At 34.7% G+C, this 22,256-nt stretch overlaps 1 protein-coding gene across 1 annotated transcript in view; it reads right to left on the bottom strand.

Annotated features, from left to right (window-relative positions):
- Positions 1-12,104: 12,104 nt before the first annotated feature.
- The window catches only part of erbb4a (erb-b2 receptor tyrosine kinase 4a), a 267,096-nt gene continuing 256,944 nt past the window's right edge, over positions 12,105-22,256 (bottom strand). Inside the window, 4 exon segments of the mRNA NM_001143751.3 lie at positions 12,105-13,801; positions 19,039-19,339; positions 20,701-20,871; positions 20,992-21,089. Of these exon segments, the coding sequence (NP_001137223.2) occupies positions 12,960-13,801; positions 19,039-19,339; positions 20,701-20,871; positions 20,992-21,089 (1,412 nt within the window). The 3' untranslated portion in view covers positions 12,105-12,959.

Below are 22,256 nucleotides of genomic sequence, written 5' to 3'. Positions count from 1 at the left end.
TGTCACTTACCTGTTTTATAGTGATTTGATCAGATGTAGATTGAAATACAAAAAAAAAAAAATAAATTCTCCCCTAAGGACTTATTAGACAGCTCTCTCGCCATCTTGTTGCACAACCGTCTTTGCTCTTCTCAGTATGACACACTGATAGCTGCAGACACGCTGAATCTCTGAATCTATACACTTTTTAACTGGCACAATCCTTATAAATAAACTACAAAGTTGCAATCTAAATAAATTTGTTCTCACCTAAAAAGGCCTGAAAAGTACATTATGTTCTCCAACAGCTGCAATTTGTCAAACATTAGTGAGTCTATTGACCTGCTGTCACTCTGTGTGGGTGGAGTAATACACAAGAGTGAAGAGGCTGTAAGAGTGCTGTTATTGCAGAATATTGCACAGCTATTCACAGTAATAATATGGCAACTGTTAAACAATATACATAGTAGTAAAACTAATATTTTATCTTCATTATCAACTATTTTCATTTATTTATTTATTTATTTTTACATTGTTTAAAAATATAACATAACACATTTACAGTCAAATAACTTTTTGGTGTCTGAATCGGATCTTTTAATAGAACAGAGAGGTTCAGGTGCTCTTATGATGTACAAGACCTTGAATGTGTCTTTATGTTTGTTAGGCAAAATCTCAGAGGATTAGAGGTATGAAACACACACACGCACACACATACACAGAGATCCACTGAGAGTGAATCTGATTAATTGGTCTGACTGGGTTTGGAAAAGTTGTTGTGGCCGCTTCACACCAGGGAGAACCAGTACTGACCACACACACACATGCACGCTTCAAACACTGGCTGGTGTTGACTGCTTGAATCTCTCAGCGTCTCTCATTAATAATCTAACTTCAGCAGAGCTTCACCTTGCCAGGAGGAAAGTGTTTGATGACGATGGGTGGTGCTAAAGAAAGACACCAGGGAGTGTGAGTGTGAGTGTGAGAACACATGTGCAAGCTCTCCAAAGCACTGGCCAATAGCTTTGATGTAATTTCACCAAATACAGTTTTGTTTCCTGGTAATTTCCTTTTTAACCTGATTTTAGTTTAGCATCATATCATTGAGTGCTCACATCTCACCTTTAGAAAATAAGACTTCTTTAATCTTTTGATCATGTGGTATAGGTGAATTAAATAAACTAAATTGGCTGTAATGTATGAGAGTGTGTGTGTATGAATGAGAGAGAGTATATGGGTGTTTCCCAGGACTGGGGGTTCATGAATTATGCTGCAGTCAGAATTCTGTCGTATGGCACTGTGAAAAGGGGCGGGATTAAACAAGATGATAAAACATTTAAAAAAGCGAGTGATTGGTCCATGTTTTTACTTGTTGTACAGAAAGGTCATGTTTTGATCTTCTATTGGTCTCACACAGTCAAGTGATGCGATTTCGTAGGTCAACGTTCACCAAGCTTGAACTTCGCAAAGCAGCGAACTGCCAAACTTGTCACATGAGCTTGCATTTCTGGTCTGCTGCTTTTGCGTGCGTCTGAATGGAAGTCTTTGGGGAGAAAAGTGCTGTGTAACCACAGCTTATAGTACTCTCAGTGCTGGGCTGGAAGAGCATCCGGTGCATAAAACATTTGTCATAGTAATACTCGATGCGTCCACTAGTTCACCTGAGTGAGCGCGGCAATGTGCCGTCATCGCAGAGTTTGCAAAGGTTTGCTTTGGGTGCAGCGCTGCATTTGATTTGAGTTCAATGTATCACTTCGAAGAGATTTTATCTGAAAGAGTATGACTGTACCGACATCTTAATAATCTGTGATCATAGAGATAACCACATGACCAATTATTCTTGGCTAGAAATTGCTACAGCTGTGGGAAAGGGGGAAAGTTTTTGTTGAAAGGTTTGGAAAATCCTTGACTTCTAGTTGATCATTTGGTATCAGAAGTGGCTTATATGAAAGGCAAAAGCCTCTAGAATACGCTTATTTTAACAAAATAAAATATGATCATGCCTTGATTTTCAATTCTTTAGTTAGGACAGTAAAGTCTGACTTTGCTAAGACAAAAGTATTCTCACTTAACAGAAATAATGTACAGTATAAAATATAAAGTCATGCTGCAGTGGAAAAATAATGAATATTGTATATGACTCCCAAGAGCTTGGAGGACTGCATCCATACATCCGTGCTTATTAATAAATTCATCTGGAATGGGAAAGAAAGCATTCTTGCAGGACTCCCAGAGTTCATCAAGATTCTTTGGATTCATCTTCAATGCCTCCTCCTTCATCTTACCCCAGACACACTTAATAATGTTCATGCCTGGTGACTGGGCTGCCCAATCCTGGGCTGCCCAATCCTACCTTAGGCTGCTGATGTTGCCATCCACTCTGCAGATCTCTCGCACGCCCCCATTCTGAATATAACCCCAAACCATGATTTTTCCTTGACCAAACTTGACCGATTTCTATGATAATCTTGAGTCCATGTGGGTTCCAGTAGGTCTTCTGCAGTATTTGTGATGATTGGGATGCAGCTCAACAGATGATTCATCTGAAAAATCCACCTTCTGAAACTTTTCCAAATGATCAACTAGAAGTCAAGTTATTATTTGTTGTAAACTGGGATCGATGACAAGACTTTTGCCATGAAGTGTATATGTACATTATAAATCTGCCACAATTATTGGTATACCCCTGTATATTTAGGAATTCAACATATTTAATATCTTTACTGATGCTTTGCATTTTTATGTGACTAGGAACAGTACATGTCTTACCTTTGACCTCCTTTTTTTATACATATGAGAAAACACAGGCTAAACTTGTTTATTCCTCAATCTGTAAAACCAAAGAAAAGAGCTGCTATTGTTGTTGTTGAACTTTACAAATGCTCATGTCCACCATCAGTGCAAGAAATTATATCATGCAGCACAACGGCAAGCGAAAAAAGAAAAGAAACTGCTCTCATTTAAAAACAAACACGCGTCTTCATTTTTTTCTTTCTTACTAAGATTGTGAGCGAAAAGGTTAAACCCAAAAACGTTTTCCCCCAGCATTTTACCAAGGGTGCCAATATTACTGGAGGACATTTTATATGGACCTGCATTATTTTCAGTAGAAAGGTTAAACCATACACTCGTGCAGGTTCGGTTTTGTGCTGTTCACACTGCTGCTCTCAATTGTGTTTGGATTAAAATGTCACTTTTAGTGTGAATGGATTTTGAAGCGAAATAAAATTAGCATAAAAGTAGACCGCCAAAAAAAAAAATGGTCTTCTTTTGTGCTTCGGCAGAGCTTTCACTCAGAAAGGCACGCTTGTCTAACTCTTCACAATGTTTCAGTTGCTCAAACTCCTCTTCCACTAAAACACATTCCCGTCTGCTCTCTCCTCTAATCCAATTTCGTACTATTGTGCGCAAACGGCACATCAAACTCCCTACTGAGGGCATAAAGCGGAGTCATGATGGTGCTTTTGAAGAGGCAGTAATCCAAGGTCACACTTCATCACCCACAGCCCCTTACACACAGTCCATGTGCTTTAAACTGGGGAACCAAAGCCATATTTCTGCCACAAAGTGACTCGCGCTGTCACCTGCATGCAGAGCACGTTTTACACACAAATAAAGTCACACACTGCTCAATAACAGTGTGATAATCTACCACATCTTGCTATTTTGCTATTTACACACACACACACACACACACACACACACACACACACACACACACACACACACACACACACACACACACACACACACACACACACACACACACACACACACAGACACACAGATTAAAGGAAAATTATCATATAAATATAATCTGGTAAAAGCTGGTATCTCTGGGTATTTACAATGTCCCCTGCAACAGAAAAAAACCCTCTCATTTGGGACTGAGGTTTCTGGGACAAGAGAGATATGACTTGGCCCAGGTTGACAGCAGTGGGTAACGTTGTGCATTGTCTTTCCCCCACTTGAGAGGGCAAACCATGAGTGAGATAGAGGTCTCATGTCTGCATCAATCTGAACAGTGTGCTGTGTTTCTGCAGTCCCCATGACTGATTATTAGTCGTATTCCCCAACTTGCAGGCACGTGCACACACAGGGCTCAACCTGTGCAGTGCACATGCCCTTTTTAGTCTTGGATAGAAAGTTCCCTTCCAAAATGATCAAAAGTGCCCCCGCGACACGACACACGCTCCGTCCCCGCTTTACAGTACGCGCGCGACAGTACAGCTGATCAGAACGCGCGCGACAACACAGCTGATAAGAACTCGCGCGACAACACCGCTATTCAGTATGCGCGCGACAACACAGCTGATAAGAACTCGCGCAACAACACCGCTATTCAGTACGCGCGCGGCGACAACACCCGCTTTAGGGTTTTCCAGCTCTTTTTCATCCCCGCTTCTAGCAGCACACTTATTTCCGCATTACTGGATCTGTAGCGACAACAGACCGCAAGGGATTATGGCCAAGCCTGGGCTGATGGGAATTGTAGTTTCCGGTACCTCCCGTTCGCTTCATTCGCCTGAGCAAATTTTCTCAGAAGACCTATAGTTTTACAGAGTCATGCGACTGCGGTAATATCGAAAAAAATTAATATTGCGGTATGACGGTATTTACAATACCGTTACATCCCTAATATATATATATATATATATATATATATATATATATATATATATATATATATATATATATATATATATATATATATATATATATATATATATATATATATATATATATATATATATATATATATATATATATATATATATATATATATATATATATATATATATACAGAATTGAATTAAATTGGTTAATTGGATTGAATTTATTTTCATTCATTCATTTTCTTTTTGCTTAGTCCTTTTATTCATAGGGGTCCTCACAGGAGAATGAACCACAAACTTATCCAGCATATGTTTCACACAGAGGATGCCCTTCCAGCTGCAACCCAGTACTGGGAAACATCCATACACACTCAGTCATACACACTACAGCCCATTTAGGTTTTTCAATTCACCTATAGTGCATCTCTTAGAACTTGTGGGGAGACCCGACCCGTTTTCTTGGAGGACACCAATGCCAACACATGGAGAACATGCAAACTCCACACAGAAATACCAACTGACCCAGCCAGAACTCACAACAGCAACCTTGCTGTAAGGCGACAGTGCTAACTGCTGAGCCACCGTGTAGCCCAATTTAATTTAATTTAATTTAATTTAATTTAATTTTATTTTATTTTATTTTATTTTATTTTATTTTATTTTATTTTATTTTATTTTATTTTATTTTATTTTATTTTATTTTATTTTATTTTATTTTAATTTATTTTATGTGCTCTCCGTGGCACTAGCAGGTGTTGATAACTAAAATAAAAATAATAATAGTAAATAATAAAAAAAAAACATGCCTCACAGCAAGAAGGTCGCTGGATTGCTGGTTTGCTGGTTTGAGCCTCGGCTCAGTTGGCATTTCTATGTGGAGTTTGCATGTTCTCCTTTCATTCGCATGGGTTTCCTTTGGGTGCTCTGGTTTCCCCACAGTCCAAAGCGGTACATGTGAATTGGGTAGGCTAAATTGTCTGTAGTGTATAAGTGTGTGTGAATGAGTGTGTGTGGATGTTTCCCAGAGATGGGTTGCGGCTGGAAGGGCATCAGCTGCATAAAAATGTGCTGGATAAGTTGGCGGTTCATTCCACTGTGGCGACCCTGGATTAATAAAGGGACTAAGCCGACAAGAAAATGAATGAAAGAATGTATAACAGACAGTTGAAAAAAATACTGCTTAAGAGGCTAATAATATTGACCTTAAAATGGTTTAATGCTTTTATTCTAGCCGAGATAATACAAAATAAGACTTACTCCAGAAGAAAAAATATTATCAGATATACTGTGAAAAATGCCTTGCTCTATTGAACATCATTTGGGAAATATTTAAACAAATTAATAAATAAATTCTTTGACTTAAGCTGTACTGTTTGTATCGATACATAACAGGTAGTGTATCAGATGTACATACACTAAAGTTTGGAGCCGATCCTCAGTTTTGGTGCGAGTGTGGAAATCCCTCTGTCCCGAATCTTCTCACACAGCTGCCACTTTTAAACGCACGCTCATTTATTACAGGTCGCCAACACAAAAGGAGACATTTAAAAGGACAAAGAGCCTCAGCAGGCGCGTGAAGATCATCATACACAATGTAGAGCGAGACAGCAATGTTTCACTAACTGATCCTGTCAAATAAACATACATCACTGAAGAGCAGGACGAGTCACGCATTCTGAACCCTACAGAATAATGCTGACATTTGTCTAAGCGAGGAAATCATTTTAGTGATGGTATTTTGGCTGAAAGTATGGATAATGCGCTTCTGTGATTTTGAGATAGAGAAGACACGGAAACATCCAGAGACATTTATTCTCTGAGGGGAATGGCAGAAAGCTGCATGCGCTGACAGATTGATTCATTTACTGGCTCTCTGGAGTAAAGCTACACCTCCTTCACGCTCGCTCTGTCTTTTGCGCAAAAGGGACAGAAATGAAACTCTACTGCAGTCTGGACACTTTATTATGCACACCTTGCTAGAGGTTGGACCTTCACAATTGCCCCAAAGTGATAGTTCAAGCAAAAACAAAATATAATTTCAAGTGACTTCAACTGATTCCTAACATTTTTGAGTTTCTTTTTTGATAACACTTTATAATAACTCCACACTATGAATCATTTATTAATCAATATAAATACACGGATAACTAGAATACTTGATTCCGATTGGTCCGTCGTGACATTCCAATGTATGTTATTCCCAGATAACAACAGCTAATAACACAGGCTTATCCGGGTAATTCAAATTTGAACCATAAGTGAATATGTTTAAATCATATATATATATATATATATATATATATATATATATATATATATATATATATATATATATATATATATATATATATATATATATATATTTATATATATATATATACATACATATATATATATATATATATATATATATATATATATATATATATATATATATATATATATATATATATATATGTGTGTGTGTGTGTGTGTGTATGTATGTATGTATGTATGTATGTATGTATGTATGTATGTATATATATATATATATATATATATATATATATATATATATATATATATATGACAATATTTAAAATTAAATAATTAATTACATTTTTTAAAAACCATTTTATTATTATTATTATACATATTATTATTGATTATTAGCCCTCTTAAGCTATATATATTTTTTTTCATCGATAGTCTACATAACAAACCATCGTTTTATAATAACTTTCCTAATTACTCTAACCTGCCTAGTTAACCTAATTAACCCAGTTAAGCCTTTAAATGTCACTTTAAGTTGAAAAGAAGTTTCTTGAAAAATATCTAGTGAAATTTTATGTGAAATCCTTCGACACCATGGACATGCTCCTAGTAACTAGTTATCTCTTAAGAGCAATCACTATCTGTTCATTAGCTACTACAGCAGGGGAGTTCTCGAGATCTACCTGAGCTCAAACTTTCCTCTCGTCTTGCAAACGTGCCGGGACAGTCTCTCTGCCGGGCCAGCATGCCAAACAAACTTTATAATCCATCATCAGCTATGTGTGAACTCTTGAAAATTAAAATGGCTGAAGTAAGAAAAAATAAGGATCCACTTACTAGCAGAGAAAGTTTGGTTGGTGATACCATTCAGAAACAGCAGTACTTCTTCCTGAAGGTGTTCAGACATGTTAATCTTGTAATTAACAAAATGCTGTTCGTACAACACAACAAAAGACCCTCATTTCAGATTCTAGAAAACTTCCAAATCTCAAACAAGACCTTTATTGTGTCATTCCACCAAATAGAATTACAACAGAGATGAGATGCATCTTCTGGAAAAGCCCCAAAAACAAACAAAAGTACAACCCAAATAGAAAAAAAGGCAAACAAATCTAGCTACGTCTCCCATGGCTGTTCAGCGGAAAGCAAATCTCATAATATTAGCATGGAACCAAATTTGCACGTCACAACTTACTCGCTATGACACTCCGACATAAGAATTGACAAACGTCCATTACAGTTTATAAAACATATGAACAGTTTCCTCCCTGGCCACCGTACGGATACACTCTCACTGAGAGCAGAATAGATTTCAGACAAAAAAAAAGTGTTTTCTGTCAAGATACACTGAGAAGAAAACAAAATGAAAACACTTTACTTGAAGAGGTGTACATAAGACTGCAATGAATGTGAATGAGATTGTATACATGCTTATGGCGACTGGCATTGTGTCATTTGCTCAGTTTTGAATGCAAAGATCACATTGTTTATTATAACAACTTGTCATAAATCTGTCATGAACATTATCGTCATGGGGCCATAATAATTGTGTCATTCAAAGCGGCGTTACTTGTATAAATACACAGTCATTAATACTGACATTGTGATGACAAATTCAGCTTGTACCACTCTAGTTGAAGTCCAAAAAAAGAATGACACTGTTATAAATTTATAACATATTTATTATGGCTTCATGACAGTCATGTTTATGGTAGATTTATGACACGTTTTTGTTATCTTGGTTATGTCAAGTTGTCATGACAAAGGTTCTAATGTATTTGTCAACCCAGTATCATTATGGATGTACTCCTATATACATTTCTGAAGGGCGCCAAGTATGCCCCAGGAGGTACGTTTATTGCAGTTTTTGTATGTTTTTTCAGATCTCAAATTTCCCCCACGAGTGCCATTTGCACATGTTCTTCTTGAGTATATCCATCAGAGGCCGCTGTCGACTGACTGACTGAGCAATTGTCTGACCCTCCTTCCTCCTTTTTCAAAACCCAACGGATAGTTTTTTTTTTTAAATGCACCGATTGACCACCGCCCACCCACTTCTCTAAACCCAACCGACAGTGTTTTCAAAAGCAATACACAAAAAGAAAATCTCTCAAAGCCGCTTGATTTTTTTTTACCACTTTTTCAGATCTTATCATTCTCTCACCCTGTTATTTACCTGTTTGTTTAACTATTTGGCTTTTGTTTTTGTTTCCCCTGCTTTCTAAAACTGTTCTTTGCTGGACTCGAACCTCGTCGCCTCTGCTCTACTTTACAAGCCAGGCGATGTATGTGGTGAGCCACTGGACAAACTAGTAACAGCGGAAAAGCCATCCACACGAAAGAAAGCGGTCAGTTGGTGAGCCCAAAAAGACGAAATGCAGCCATAAACCTCTGGCCACATAATTCACGATCTCCAGAAATGTACATAGAGGTTTGTTTTCAGAATGAGCCTTTGTTAGATAATTTTTAACAGCGTCGATAGTATTTAATAACATTTCGATGACAAATTCAGCTTGTACCACTGTAGTTGAAGTGCAAAAAAATATGAATGATGCTGGTATAAAATTAATAACATATTTATAATGGCTTCATGACAGTCATGTTTATGACAGATTTATGACAAGTTTTGTTATCTTGGTTATGTTGTCATGACAAAGACAAGAAACAGGTTGTGATGTATTTGTCAACCCAGGCTCATTAATGATATGTACCCCTATATACATTTCTGGGGAGTGCGAAATACGTCAAAGAAGCTTCGTTTTTTGCAGCTTTTGTTTTCGCAAATCCACCGGAGGCCACTGTGTACGCTTTTTTAGATCATAAATGTATTTTGTGAGTGCCATTTGTGCCTGTTCTTCATGTGTATATCCACCAGAGGCCGCTGTCGACTGACTGACTGACTGACTGACCGATCGACTGAACCACCCTCCTCCTTCCGTAAACCCAACTGACAGTGTTTTCAAAAGCAATCTAGAAAAAGAAAAGCCCTCACGACCTTTCATTTTTAGATTTTACCACATTCTCACCCTATTATTTACTTACCTGCTTTCTGAGATAATTAACCCAACATGTGAGATCTCTTCGCTCTAAGGATCGACTCTATCACATTTGAAATGTCAAGGTGATTGAGCTTTTTTAGTTGCCGCTCCAAGACTTTGGAACAATCTTACACTCTACTTAAGAACATCTCCAACTTCCAAGTCTTTTCAGACGTTACTGAAAGCACACTTATTTTCTTTAGTTTTTAATCATGTGTTGTGAGATTATCTATTTTGGTTTCTGTATGTATTCATGTATTATATGTTTTTTTATGTACAGCACTTTGGAACCCATTATGGCTGAGTTTCGCTTCTGAAACCGTTTCTTAGAGGACTCGAACCCTGTCATCTTAGTCAACTCCAATAAGCATGCATAAAATCTCATTCACATTTATGACATTTGTCGTGTCATGATTTAATGATGTCTTATGAACACCCATTCATGTTAAACTGTTACCAAAAAAAAAAACAAGTTCTCCATTGGAGATCAGTAGTTTGAGTTTGCATTGTGCCCTCCAACATTAGTAAATATTGCCGTCCTGAATATATATATCAATCTTTCTATAAATTCACTACGTGATGAATTAAATACAACAACATATTTTCAACACAAGGTCTGGGTGAGTCTGTTTGCACACTGGCGGCTCAGTTGTATATATTCAAATTGATTTCACACATATGTACATAACGATTGACGAATCCATGGTCAATTCGCTCCATTGGCACGTCCATCGATGCTTTTGTGCCATTGAGGAAGGCACTTAATTCCCGTTAGCTCAAGGTGTGGTTTGGCTGCCCCGCGTGCTCATTCTCAGCCTTGTTTAATAACTCCTACATGAGTACAAAACCAGGAGAAAATTGCTGAGATCATTTAAAAACATGAAGAAGAGTGTGAGAGAAAATAATCCTTGGTATCCATCCAGTGTTGTCCATTATTAAATCCACTATGGTACAAGAGAATGCAATCCACAATTTCCTCATTCTCATTCAGATTCAAGAGTAATCCAAGTGTCTTGTAAGCGCTCATACTGTAGGTCTCTGTGTCCACAAGTCAGAAATGGAAGAGAAAATAACTTGAGGCATCAACATCAGCAGTATAGGGTGAATGGATAGTGCTCAAAAAGGCTTTTAAACTTACTGTACGTCAACAGAAATTAAAAGTATATTTTCCTCATAATCCTTAACTTTATATTCATTTAATAATTTACTCTCATGTCATTCCAAGACTTTTGTGCAATTTAAAACTTAAATTATAAGATATTTTAAAAATGAATCAATCACTATTTCTGAACCTCCTTTGGAAGCCTTTTGTTTCATGAAAGAGACTTTTTATTTGTACGTATGTTTTAAAGAAATACTGTAAAAACTGTAAATATTTGATTTTACATTTGAAAGAAATATTATCAGTAGTACGACTTTCTCCATCTTTGAAACTCAAATTATAAGATGTTTGAAATTAATTCATCACCATTTTTATTGGAAGCCTATTATTATTATTATTATTATTATTATTATTATTATTATTATTATTATTATTATTATTCGAACCAGCGACCTTCTTGCTGTGAGGTGAACGTGCTACCCACTGCGCCACTGTGCAGCCCCATTTTTATTATTTATTTATTTATTTATTTATTATTATTTTTTTTTTTATTATTGTTACCAGTAGTTTTCAGAATAAAACAGATTTTATTACACTCAAATACAACTATTATCCTAAAAAATGTAAAAAAAAAAATCATAAAAAGTTAAGGAAACCAAGAATTAAGTATTTGGGTAGATGAGAGGAATATGAGTGAAATATTGATGCTTTTCATTCATTTTTTGGATAATTTTCTGTGGTTACAGATTTGTCGCACCTCTAACATAAATAGCTTACTGCGGAATGAACCGCCAAATACTCTGGCATATCCCCTTCTAGTTGCAATTAATTCTAGCTGCATGTAAAATCTGAGGAAGCCAAGAATTATGTATTTGGGTGCATGAGAAGAATATAAGTGGAATATTGACATTTTTCACCCATTTTCATAGGTAAAAAATTTGCTGAAACCTTGATATAAAGTAAACAGAATAAAAATAAGTTTCTTGGCTTTTTGGGAATTAATATAAAATGTCACATTTGGGAATAAAAAAAAATTATACCTTTTTCAAACTGAATCAAAAATTAAATTGCTTTTAATTAATTGGTTCGGATACAAATTATAAATTGAATCAGGCTGTCAGTCAATTTGAATAATATGTATAAATATTTGGATATTTTGGGAATTTTGCAACGTTGAATTATTATTATTACTTTTATAATTAATTGTTTTTATTTTTTATTGACTTTGAACAGAGGGACAGAAATTATTTATTTATTAATGCATTCATTCATTCATTTTTCTTCAGCTTAGTTGGTCATCACAGCGGAATGAACCACCAAATACTTAGGCACATGCCCATGTAGCAGCAATTACTTCTAGCTGCATTTAAAATGAGGAAGCGAAGAATTACATATTTGGGTACATGAGACGCATACGAGTAGAGTATTGACATTTTTCTGGATAGTTTTCATTGGTTAAAAATTTGGTGCACCCTAAATACATTTTAGGATGTTTTGCAACGTTAAATTTTTATTATTACTTTTTTAATTACATTTTTATTGACTTTCATTAGAGGGGCAAGTCATTTTTCATTCATTTATTCATTCATCAAATTTCCTTCAGCTTAGTCCCAGATTTATCAGGGGTCACCACAGCGGAATGAACCACCAAATACTCTAGCAAATGTCCTTCTAGCTGCATTTATTTATTAATTTTGGTTGTATGTCTCTAAAATTAATAAAGTGTCTTTTGGAACAACATGAAGGTAAATAAACAACAAAAGAAACCAAAATATTGTGAACTGTCCCTTTAAGTGACCTACATCTGCTTACATTCGTATTTAAATACAAAAACACGGAATAGCTTTTGGAATAGTTTCAAGGCACTTTGGTTGATCAGTTTTCCCTTTAAAGTCTCCTTAATTCCTGAAGTCATTCAGTAATCCCAATGTAACGTACGGTGCTGGTAGATGAATCTGAAGGGCCTGGACGTTACACAACCGTATTCCTGTGCCGGTATGGCGGAGGTGGCAGAACCGGTCCTGGTCTCTTATTAAACTCCGATACGAACTCCGGGTTATCAGCCACGGCCAAACGACTCCGAATGCTGTGTCTGTACAGGTGTTTGCTTTTGCACGTCTGCGTTGGGTCTTGAGGGTTCGCTTGGGTCACCTTTGGAGGCAAACTGTGCTGCCAATAATCAGGATTATCGAAATTCTTCTTGGACTTCCTATCAGCCATTACAGTCCCAGTGTGTCCTGTTTGAAGCATGTTAACCGGGTAAACGAGGTGACCAGGAAGGCCGGATATGCTTTTATTTGGGACTGTGGATTTCGGTACTTGAGACTGACTCGCCAGACAAGGTTGGATCTGTTGACTGACGAGAGAGATTTGGGATAATAAAGAGGGATTGGCGGACATGCTTGAGGAATTGGACTCGACGGCGTGTGAAGACTGGGAATGCTGGCCGTTTTGGCTCATCGCTCTGGTTTGGGGGGGTTGAACAGGTGGGATGGCGAAATGAACATGTGTTCCCTGGCCGTGGTGATGGGCTTTTCCTGGTTGTGTGGAGAGGATAATGTGGCTGCTCGCGGCGCTGGTCGCTGTTGTCATCTGTAGAGGGATGGAGGATCCATTTCGCCTCATGATCTCCAGGTTTGTCCCACCGGTGGTGTTGTATGCGTTGAGGTAAAGGGGTTCGTTGATGTATTCGTCTTCTTCGGCTTTGGATTTTCTGTCAGGTGTGCTGTGGTAACCCGGGTTGTCCAGTGCAGTAATGTTTCCATTTTTCCGATGGTTTACGAAAGGATTCTCCTCGACAGGACTGAGATGGTCTGTAGGCACAGAGGACAATTCAAATCAGCATGATAAAAAATGACACATTGTGTACAGAAATCAAGGTATACACCACAAATGCTTTTCAAAGAAGAATAGTATGTATAGATGTGTACACACCAACATGTCATATTTATTTATTTAACCTTCAGTTTTTATTTTTATTTGAAATTTTAGGTGATTGTTTTGCTTTTATTTTTTAGTTTTTAAATATGTAACTTTATATGTTTTACTAATTTTTTATTCATTTATTTTATTTGGTTACCAAGACATAATTTCTAAATTTCTTTCAAAGTGTTCTTCTTTATATTTAGTTGTTATGATACCCAGCATTTGCAGATCTGCCACTTTACCAAACTACAAATCCCATCACGCCCAGCACTCACACACCAGTTCTAGATCACCCCTTGATTTCACAGACACAGCTGCAGATTATGCTCACTGATTACTTGGACTATTTAACCACCACAGACACACTCAGGGCCTGTTTACACTAATGCATTTTAGTTTTAAAATGGCATTTTAGAATGAAAATGATCCACGTCCACACTGGCGTTTCACCTAGCAATTCTGTAAAGATCTCCATCAACACTTTATACCACTGAAAACACACATAACATGACCACACACTCTGTCATGTGCTGCAGTGTATGCAGAGGTCTGAGCTCCAGGCAGTCAGCGGGTGCTTTGAGCACACCTACCAAGGTGAGAGCAACGCACATCAGACAGTTCATTAAGTATTTACAGATGGGTCTCATCTTACTATAGTTGTTAAACGAGATATTTAATTCATCTTGTCTAGGACTCTTTGCTATTTTGATTCTATAACTTGTTCTCAGGTAACTTGTTTTGGATGAGCGTAAAGATAGGTTAATATATTAATTTATGTAATTTCGTACTCTCATTCTGCATATTTGACTGATTGCTTGCCTTTATTTCTTATATTGTATAAACTTATTGTATATTATATTTTTTATAATATTTATAATGACCATTATTAGCTTGATTAGCTAAATATTAGCTAAATAGCTTGAATCAAGTTAACCAGATATAATAATATTAATGATAATATTTATTTTTTTATTTATTCATTCCTTTATTTATTATTATACCAGATATAATAATAAAATTGATTTATATATTTTTTTTTATTTATTATTATCATTTTTTATTATTTGGAATTTTAAAAGGAATATTAAATAACTTGATTCAAGTCAACCAGATATAATAATAATAATAATAATAATAATAATAATAATAATAATAATTAATTTATTTAATTATTTATATTCTGAAGTCTAAATGTAAATTCAGAACTCTAAATAAAACATATACTTGTAATCAGAATTTCATGTCATGTAAGCACCTTATGTGTCAAATCACAGGAGCATTCTCAAAGCAGTGTATGTACATCTATAATCTATGAATATTACAGATCTTAATGCAGTGAATGCACTGTACAAACAATTATTGGTCTGAGTGCTATTAAACAGACAGAACTACAGAACAGACACATTTTAGAGAGGAAATTTTGCAGACATTAAAAGGAACATCTCGGCCTACATTTGTACGAGTCTCCTGACCTACATTTTACAATTCATTGCATTCTTTTGTGTTATTGTTCAGAATATGAATGAGAATTAATGAGCTGATTAAATTACCCTTCACATACTAAATATGCAGCATAACAAATGAGCAAGAATCTCTAGTACTTTCAGAAGAGAGTGTCACTTTTAGTTTATCGTCAAAACACATTCATGCTTGAAAATAAATGCTTTTTGCAGCAAGAACCATTTTTAGTTCCTTAAACAACCCTTCAGTGATTTTGTTCTCTTTTTTAAGAACATTTTATTCTAAGAGCCTTTTTCTACTATAACAAAAGTGTAGTCTTTGCAAGGGTTCTATTAATGTTGAAGGTTCCCCATGGATATTCAATTCAACTCAATTTATCTTTATTTCTATAGCGCATACTACAATGTAGATTTTACAAAGTTCCATTCCTTTATTCATTTTCCTTCGGCTTAGTCTCTGATTATCAGAGGTCCCCACATCGGAATGAACCACCAATTATTCCTTTATATGTTTTACATAGCGGAAGCTCTTCCAGCCACAACCCAGTACTGGGAAACACTCCTACACTCTCACATTTACATACTATGGCCAATTTAAATACATCTAATCCACTTATATCAGATGTCTTTGGACTGTGGGGGAAACCGGAGCACCCAGAGGAAACCCACACCAACACAGGGATAACATGCAAACTCCCCACAGAAATGGCAACTGGCCCAGCTTGAATTCGAACCAGCAACCTTCTTGCTGCGAGGCAACAATTCTAACCACTGAGCCACCATGCCGCCCTGCATTAAGTTCCAGTAAAATAAAACTGCTTCAGTCCAGTTTTTACAGTTCAAGCATAAAATTAACAGATTTATAATATAAACTGATATACAATAGTACTGTCTGGTTTTTTAATCTGATTGGCTTATAGCCGTGTTATATTTTGCCAGTAACAGCATCGTATCGTCTCTTCACTCTTCACCTGTGTAAATTACTTCACCCACATACAGCAACAAGCAGAGGACACTCTACAGTTTGACAAATATTGCAGCTGTTGGACAACATAATGTACTTTTGAGGCTTTTTAGTCGAGAATGTAGTTGTTTAGATTGCACTCATGCAGTTTATTTATAAGAATAGCGCCTATTTTTAAAATAGAGACACAGCATGTCTGCAGCCAATAGCCTGCCATACTGAGCAGACCAAAGACGTTTGAAGTTGTCTATCCACAAGATGGCAACAGGACCGTATAATAAGCCCTTAGAAGATTAAAACTGTGTTTTAACTACAGCTGATCAAATAATTGTTAAACTGGTAAGTGATATTCTAAGTCAATCTCTCTCTTTTGTATGTTGTAGTGCTGTATTTATACCAAATAATTGTAGTTTATTGCGTGTGAGATAGGACTCGCATATTAGGAATGTGTGTTGTGTTGGCAGAAAGAAATGAGAAATACTCGTATGTGTTTAGCATTTTTTCTTATCGCAAACACAACAGTGACCTGGTGGTGATTGCGCTGCTTTTTTCAGGGTTAATTATTGTGATATCCCGATTGCAAGAGAGAAATACTGTAGACTGTAATACTGTAAAGATATATCTCTGTAGACAAAGGACATTTCATGTCACGTTCATCCATACAATCTTAAAATGTCAGCAAAATCCTCTGTTTTGTCATCACATTAGACATTTCGCTAGAGAATCATTCAAACACTAGCTCTAAAGTGAAGTAGGCTTATTAGTAACAGTTTATGCGGTTCTGACCTGAGCTGCAGATGTGAATGAATGGCGGAAGAAAATAGTTCCTAATACAAACAGGTTTTTGGACTCTCCGTGTTTGATTTTTTAAAAATATATACACACGCTTGTGTCGTTGAACTGTTGTATAAACATAATGTCACACTCGTAGCAGTGCGATATGGCTGTATATCAGGACTGGTGGGACACAACACACCAATGCACGCCTCCCACCAGTGCTGATATACAGCCATCTCACTGCTACTCGTGTGATATTGCTCACATATATATATATATATATATATATATATATATATATATATATATATATATATATATATATATATATATATATATATATAATTATTATTATTATTTTTTTTTCAGAATAAAGGCTTAAACAAAACATTAGAACTGTAAATATTAATATAGTAATCAATATAGTATCAACATAGAAGGACACAATGATATATTATGTCATATTGTATTGCTGTTTCTGATTTTAAAGTGTTATATTTAAAAATATAACTAAATTACTTTTAAAATTTGTAAAAAGTCTGGATGAGAACTTCTTTAAAAGGCATTAAACAAATCACTCAAACTCCGTGCAGTAAAACAGTCTTTTAAAATACGGTAATTTAATAGTCAGTTTGTGTTAGTAACACACAGCCCGCTAGCTTTAGTTTAACTACTGAAACAGCGGGTAGCCCACTTCTAGTTAACCACCCACAATTCATTGGCACTCTTTAGTTTGAAGCCTCTGAGGTGAAGGATGAGACCATTAACTGCTGCCAAAATTTGTAATGGAGGAACTCAGAATCTATTGATTTATCGTCCCACTCAACCCACCATGCTTGGATTAATGTTTTACTCCAGACACTCTTTTGTTTTAAACTATCTGAGGCTGAAATGGAGCGACCGCAATATTATCGACCAGAGTATGTGTAATAAAAGACTTTCAGTGGTGATTTACACCAAACTAATTCATGCAGACCCAGAAGCATCATGCCCATGCCAAGTGGATTTCGGATAAAAAGGCATGCAATGATTTATCGAATAGTTTTAAAATATCTTATATCTGGTTATATATACAGTATATGTAACATTTAGTTATCATTTACTCATCTTCCTCTTGTTCCATAGTCATACTAAATAATTTTTGGGGAAAAAAACACCTACTGACTAATACAGTGCTCAGCATAATTAAGTCTCTCTTTTAAATTCATTTTTTTTTATAGAAAGCTATACAATATTATATTTGTGCATATCCATTAGACTAGTCAGTACTAAAGCCAAATCTTTAGCTTATCTAACAAAATAAAAACTATAGTACACCCAAATGTGAAATAGAAAAATAAGAAATACAAATTTTTATTTATAATTAAATGCAAATATATTACAAAGCAAAAAAGGGAAAAAAAATAAGTAGAATTATTTTTAGGTTGTAATTTTTTTTACCTAACCTTTTTTTAAGATTGGTTTGCTCAGTAGCTCAACATGAACGGAGCACAGCAGACTAGAGTTTAAGTCCGACGAAGTTCCAGAAACTAGGAAAAACTAAACCCAAAAAAGCAGCATGTGGTTCTGATGGCTTTTCTAGTGTGCTTTTGAAAACACTATCGGTTGGGTTTAGGAAAGGTGGTATGTAGGTAAGTCCATATCAAGCTGATATATTATGCACAATGACAATGAACGCGCACTAAAAAAGACATTAGTATGTAAAGAATTATATACAGCGGCCTCTAGTGGATTTACATTCAAATGACATGTATGAAACATTTGACTGCGCCCTCTAGTGGATTTTTATAAACACAAAAACTGCCAGCAAATATACTCCATGGTGCATATTTGTTGGTTCTCAAAAAATTTAGCCCTGGGCACATATTTCCAACACTCCTGGGTTGCATTTCACAGCTTAATTTGAGTGATCTGTGTACTGTACCTGAGGTTGACTTGTTCATAGGGCTCATGTATCCATCTTCGTCTGTGTTTTTCAGACTCCTCTCACCGAGAAAGACGGTCGGGTCTGCACTGTAGCGCTGGCCATCGCAGTCATCCCCTGATCCTGACATGGGCTGCTGCTTCTTCAGGCTCCCGTTACAGTGCTGTTCCTCTAGAACGTTCAGTCCCGCAGCTTGAGTGCTCACAGGAACAAACACAGCACTCGCTGAAGCAGGAACATCACGAGAACAAGCCCCCATCCCGTCTTCAGGACTGAAAACCCTGTCACGACACCTCAGAGTCTATATGGGGGGCAAAAGTAAAGATTAGGTGCATTACGCTCTTGACTACAATGATACAAAATGACACTTTGAACCAACGTAAAATAAAATAACTTTTTTTTTTGTAATTTATAGTTTAACTTTGATTCAAACTATAAAATTGAATTTAATCTACAACAAAATATTTATTGTGGTCAAGAAAAAAAAATGAAATATTGGCCAAAATTGAAATACAAATTTTATTTGTTTTACTTTAATACAAAGAAAACCACCTACTATTTGCGTCAGATAAATCAGCATTTTGATGACTTGATCAGTGAATTTTTTTTTTTTTTTTTTAGACTTGATAACTGATAATTAATAATAATAATCATATGGTAATACTGGCCAGCTTTATCCCATCATCCTTTAAATTGATTGGTGGGCACAAGAGCATCACAAATAAATGAATGAGAACTATATTTGTAAAAGACAATCCACAAAAAAACTGTAATAATAAATAGTATAGTAAATTTCCTGAAGAAACCGTGAGTGAGGTTTCTGTGTCAGATTGCAAGATCGTGGTGGAAAATGGCCAAATGTATCTGTTTATGTAGTTGCTAAGGTATTTTGGATGGTTGCTAGGCTATGTCAATGCAGTTTATTAGGTAAAACAAAAGAAGCTTTCATCACCTTAATCAAAAGTACCCAAACTACATCTTTCTATAGTGTCCCTATTCTGGGATAAAGCAACTTTAATGTTTTCATTTTGTTCTTGATCACTGATAAAAATTATTTTCTTTAATGTATTTTGTTGTAATACGCCTTGGTGAGAACAAAAAAATAAAAATAATTATAATTAAAATAAATGAAAAAATCAAATAAACATAAAAAATAATAAAATAATAAAATAAAATAAATAAAAAATAAACTAACCAAAAAAATAAAATACATTTTAATACATTTAATAAAATACATAAAAAATTATTAAGTTAAATAAAAAATAAAATTAATAAATTAAAAATAAATTAAATTTTATGTAAAAGAATAATTAAATTAAATTAAATTAAATTACATTAAATTAAATTACATTAATGAAATATATAAGTTAAATATTAAATTAATAATAATAAAAAAAATTTTAATTAAGAAATTAAAAAATTAATTTTATTAGATTAAGTTATTAAGTTAAGTTGAATTTAAATAAATAAATAAAATTAACAAATAAAATAAAATAAATAAAAATAAAATAAAATAAAATAAAATAAAATTAAATTAAATTAAATTAAATTAAATTAAATTAAATTAAATTAAATTAAATTAAATTAAATAAATTAAATTAAATATTTGACAGATGCTTTTATCCAATGAACTGAAAAGTAAGCAAAAAAAGTAATTCTCACCCAGCTGGCATCCATTGTTGTGCGTGACGTGTAAGTAGAGGTAGAGATATTGCAGGTCTGAGGAACCAGGTACTCATCAGCGTCCATCAGGTCATCCAGCTCCTCCTCATCTAGAAGACTCTGAAAGAATGTGCTGTGGTTTGGGCTGGGCAGCTTCATCCTATCATCGCCCTGAGATCAGAAAAAAAACACACCATCACTCTCTGCAATCACCTTGAGTTTAATGGGTGCTGTAGGACAAAGTATTGATTTTCAAGGTGAGATGTGATATAAAAATAACTGTATTCTCACCTGTATGACGAGGTATCTCTGCGGGTCTCGTGCCATACGGCTGAACTCTGCAGCGAGTTCTTTAAAACGTGGACGACTATCAGCATCAATCATCCAGCCTGGAGGTGAAGACAGTAAGACATGCCAGTGCTGAATGCATATGTCATTTACACAGCTGCAATGCAGTTTACTTTCTGCAGGAGAAAAAATATTATAGGAAATACTCTGAAAAAATGCTTATTTTATTAGAGAACATAAGTGAATTAATAATGAATGAACAAACAAACAGATGGATAGATGGAAGAAGAAACTAGTTATTTAATTAATTAAACTCTACAAATAAGGGAAAAATACAGGAAAAAAATTGAAAAATAAAATTATTAAATTGATAATAAACAAATTATTAAAATAAACGCCATTACAGAGTAATTTGATTATGACAAAATACTGTGATCATTCAGTCATTATACAAACACTTAAATGAATAAACGAAAGAATCAATTGATCAATCAACAAATGAACCAACAAATGAATCAAATAATTAATCAATCAATGAATCAATTAATAATTCAACAAATGAATCAATGAATTTATCCAACAATGAATCAACGAATTAATTAAATAATGGTACAACAACAAATAAATCAAAGAATGATACTCCAAATTAATGAATTAATCAAATAATCAATGAATTAATCAAGAAATGAATAAACACATGAATCAGGGAATGAATCAATGAATAATACAATGAATGAATGAGCAAATTAATCAAATAATGATACGATAAATGAATCAACAAACTGATCAAAATTATACAAAAAATTAATGAATGAATCAAGCAGTCAATCAATGAATCAACTAATGAATCAACAAATTAATCAATGAATTACTTAAATACTTAATCAAAGAATTATTCAACAAATAAATCAAAAACAATGGAAATACAATGAAAGAATCAACTAATGCATCAAATGAAAAATCAATGAAATAATTAACAAATTAAGTAATAAATGAAACAACGAATGTATCAAATAATGATACAATTAATGTTTCAACAAAAATAATTATAAATGACAAGGGATCAATGAATGAATGAATCAATCAGTTAATCAATGAATCAACAAGTGAATCAATGAATTAATCAAAAATGATACAATGACTGAATCAACGAGTGACTCGAACGATACAACAAATAGATGAATGAATGAATGAATGAATGAATGAATGAATGAATGAATCAATCAATCAATCAATCAATCAATCAATCAATCAATCAATCAACATTA

Source organism: Danio rerio, chromosome 1 (assembly GCF_052040795.2).
Source record: "Danio rerio strain M-AB ecotype USA chromosome 1, GRCz13ab, whole genome shotgun sequence".
In the NCBI taxonomy this organism is placed as follows: domain Eukaryota; kingdom Metazoa; phylum Chordata; class Actinopteri; order Cypriniformes; family Danionidae; genus Danio; species Danio rerio.
Note: the sequence above shows the minus strand (reverse complement) of the source record. Positions and strands in the feature narration are given on the sequence as shown.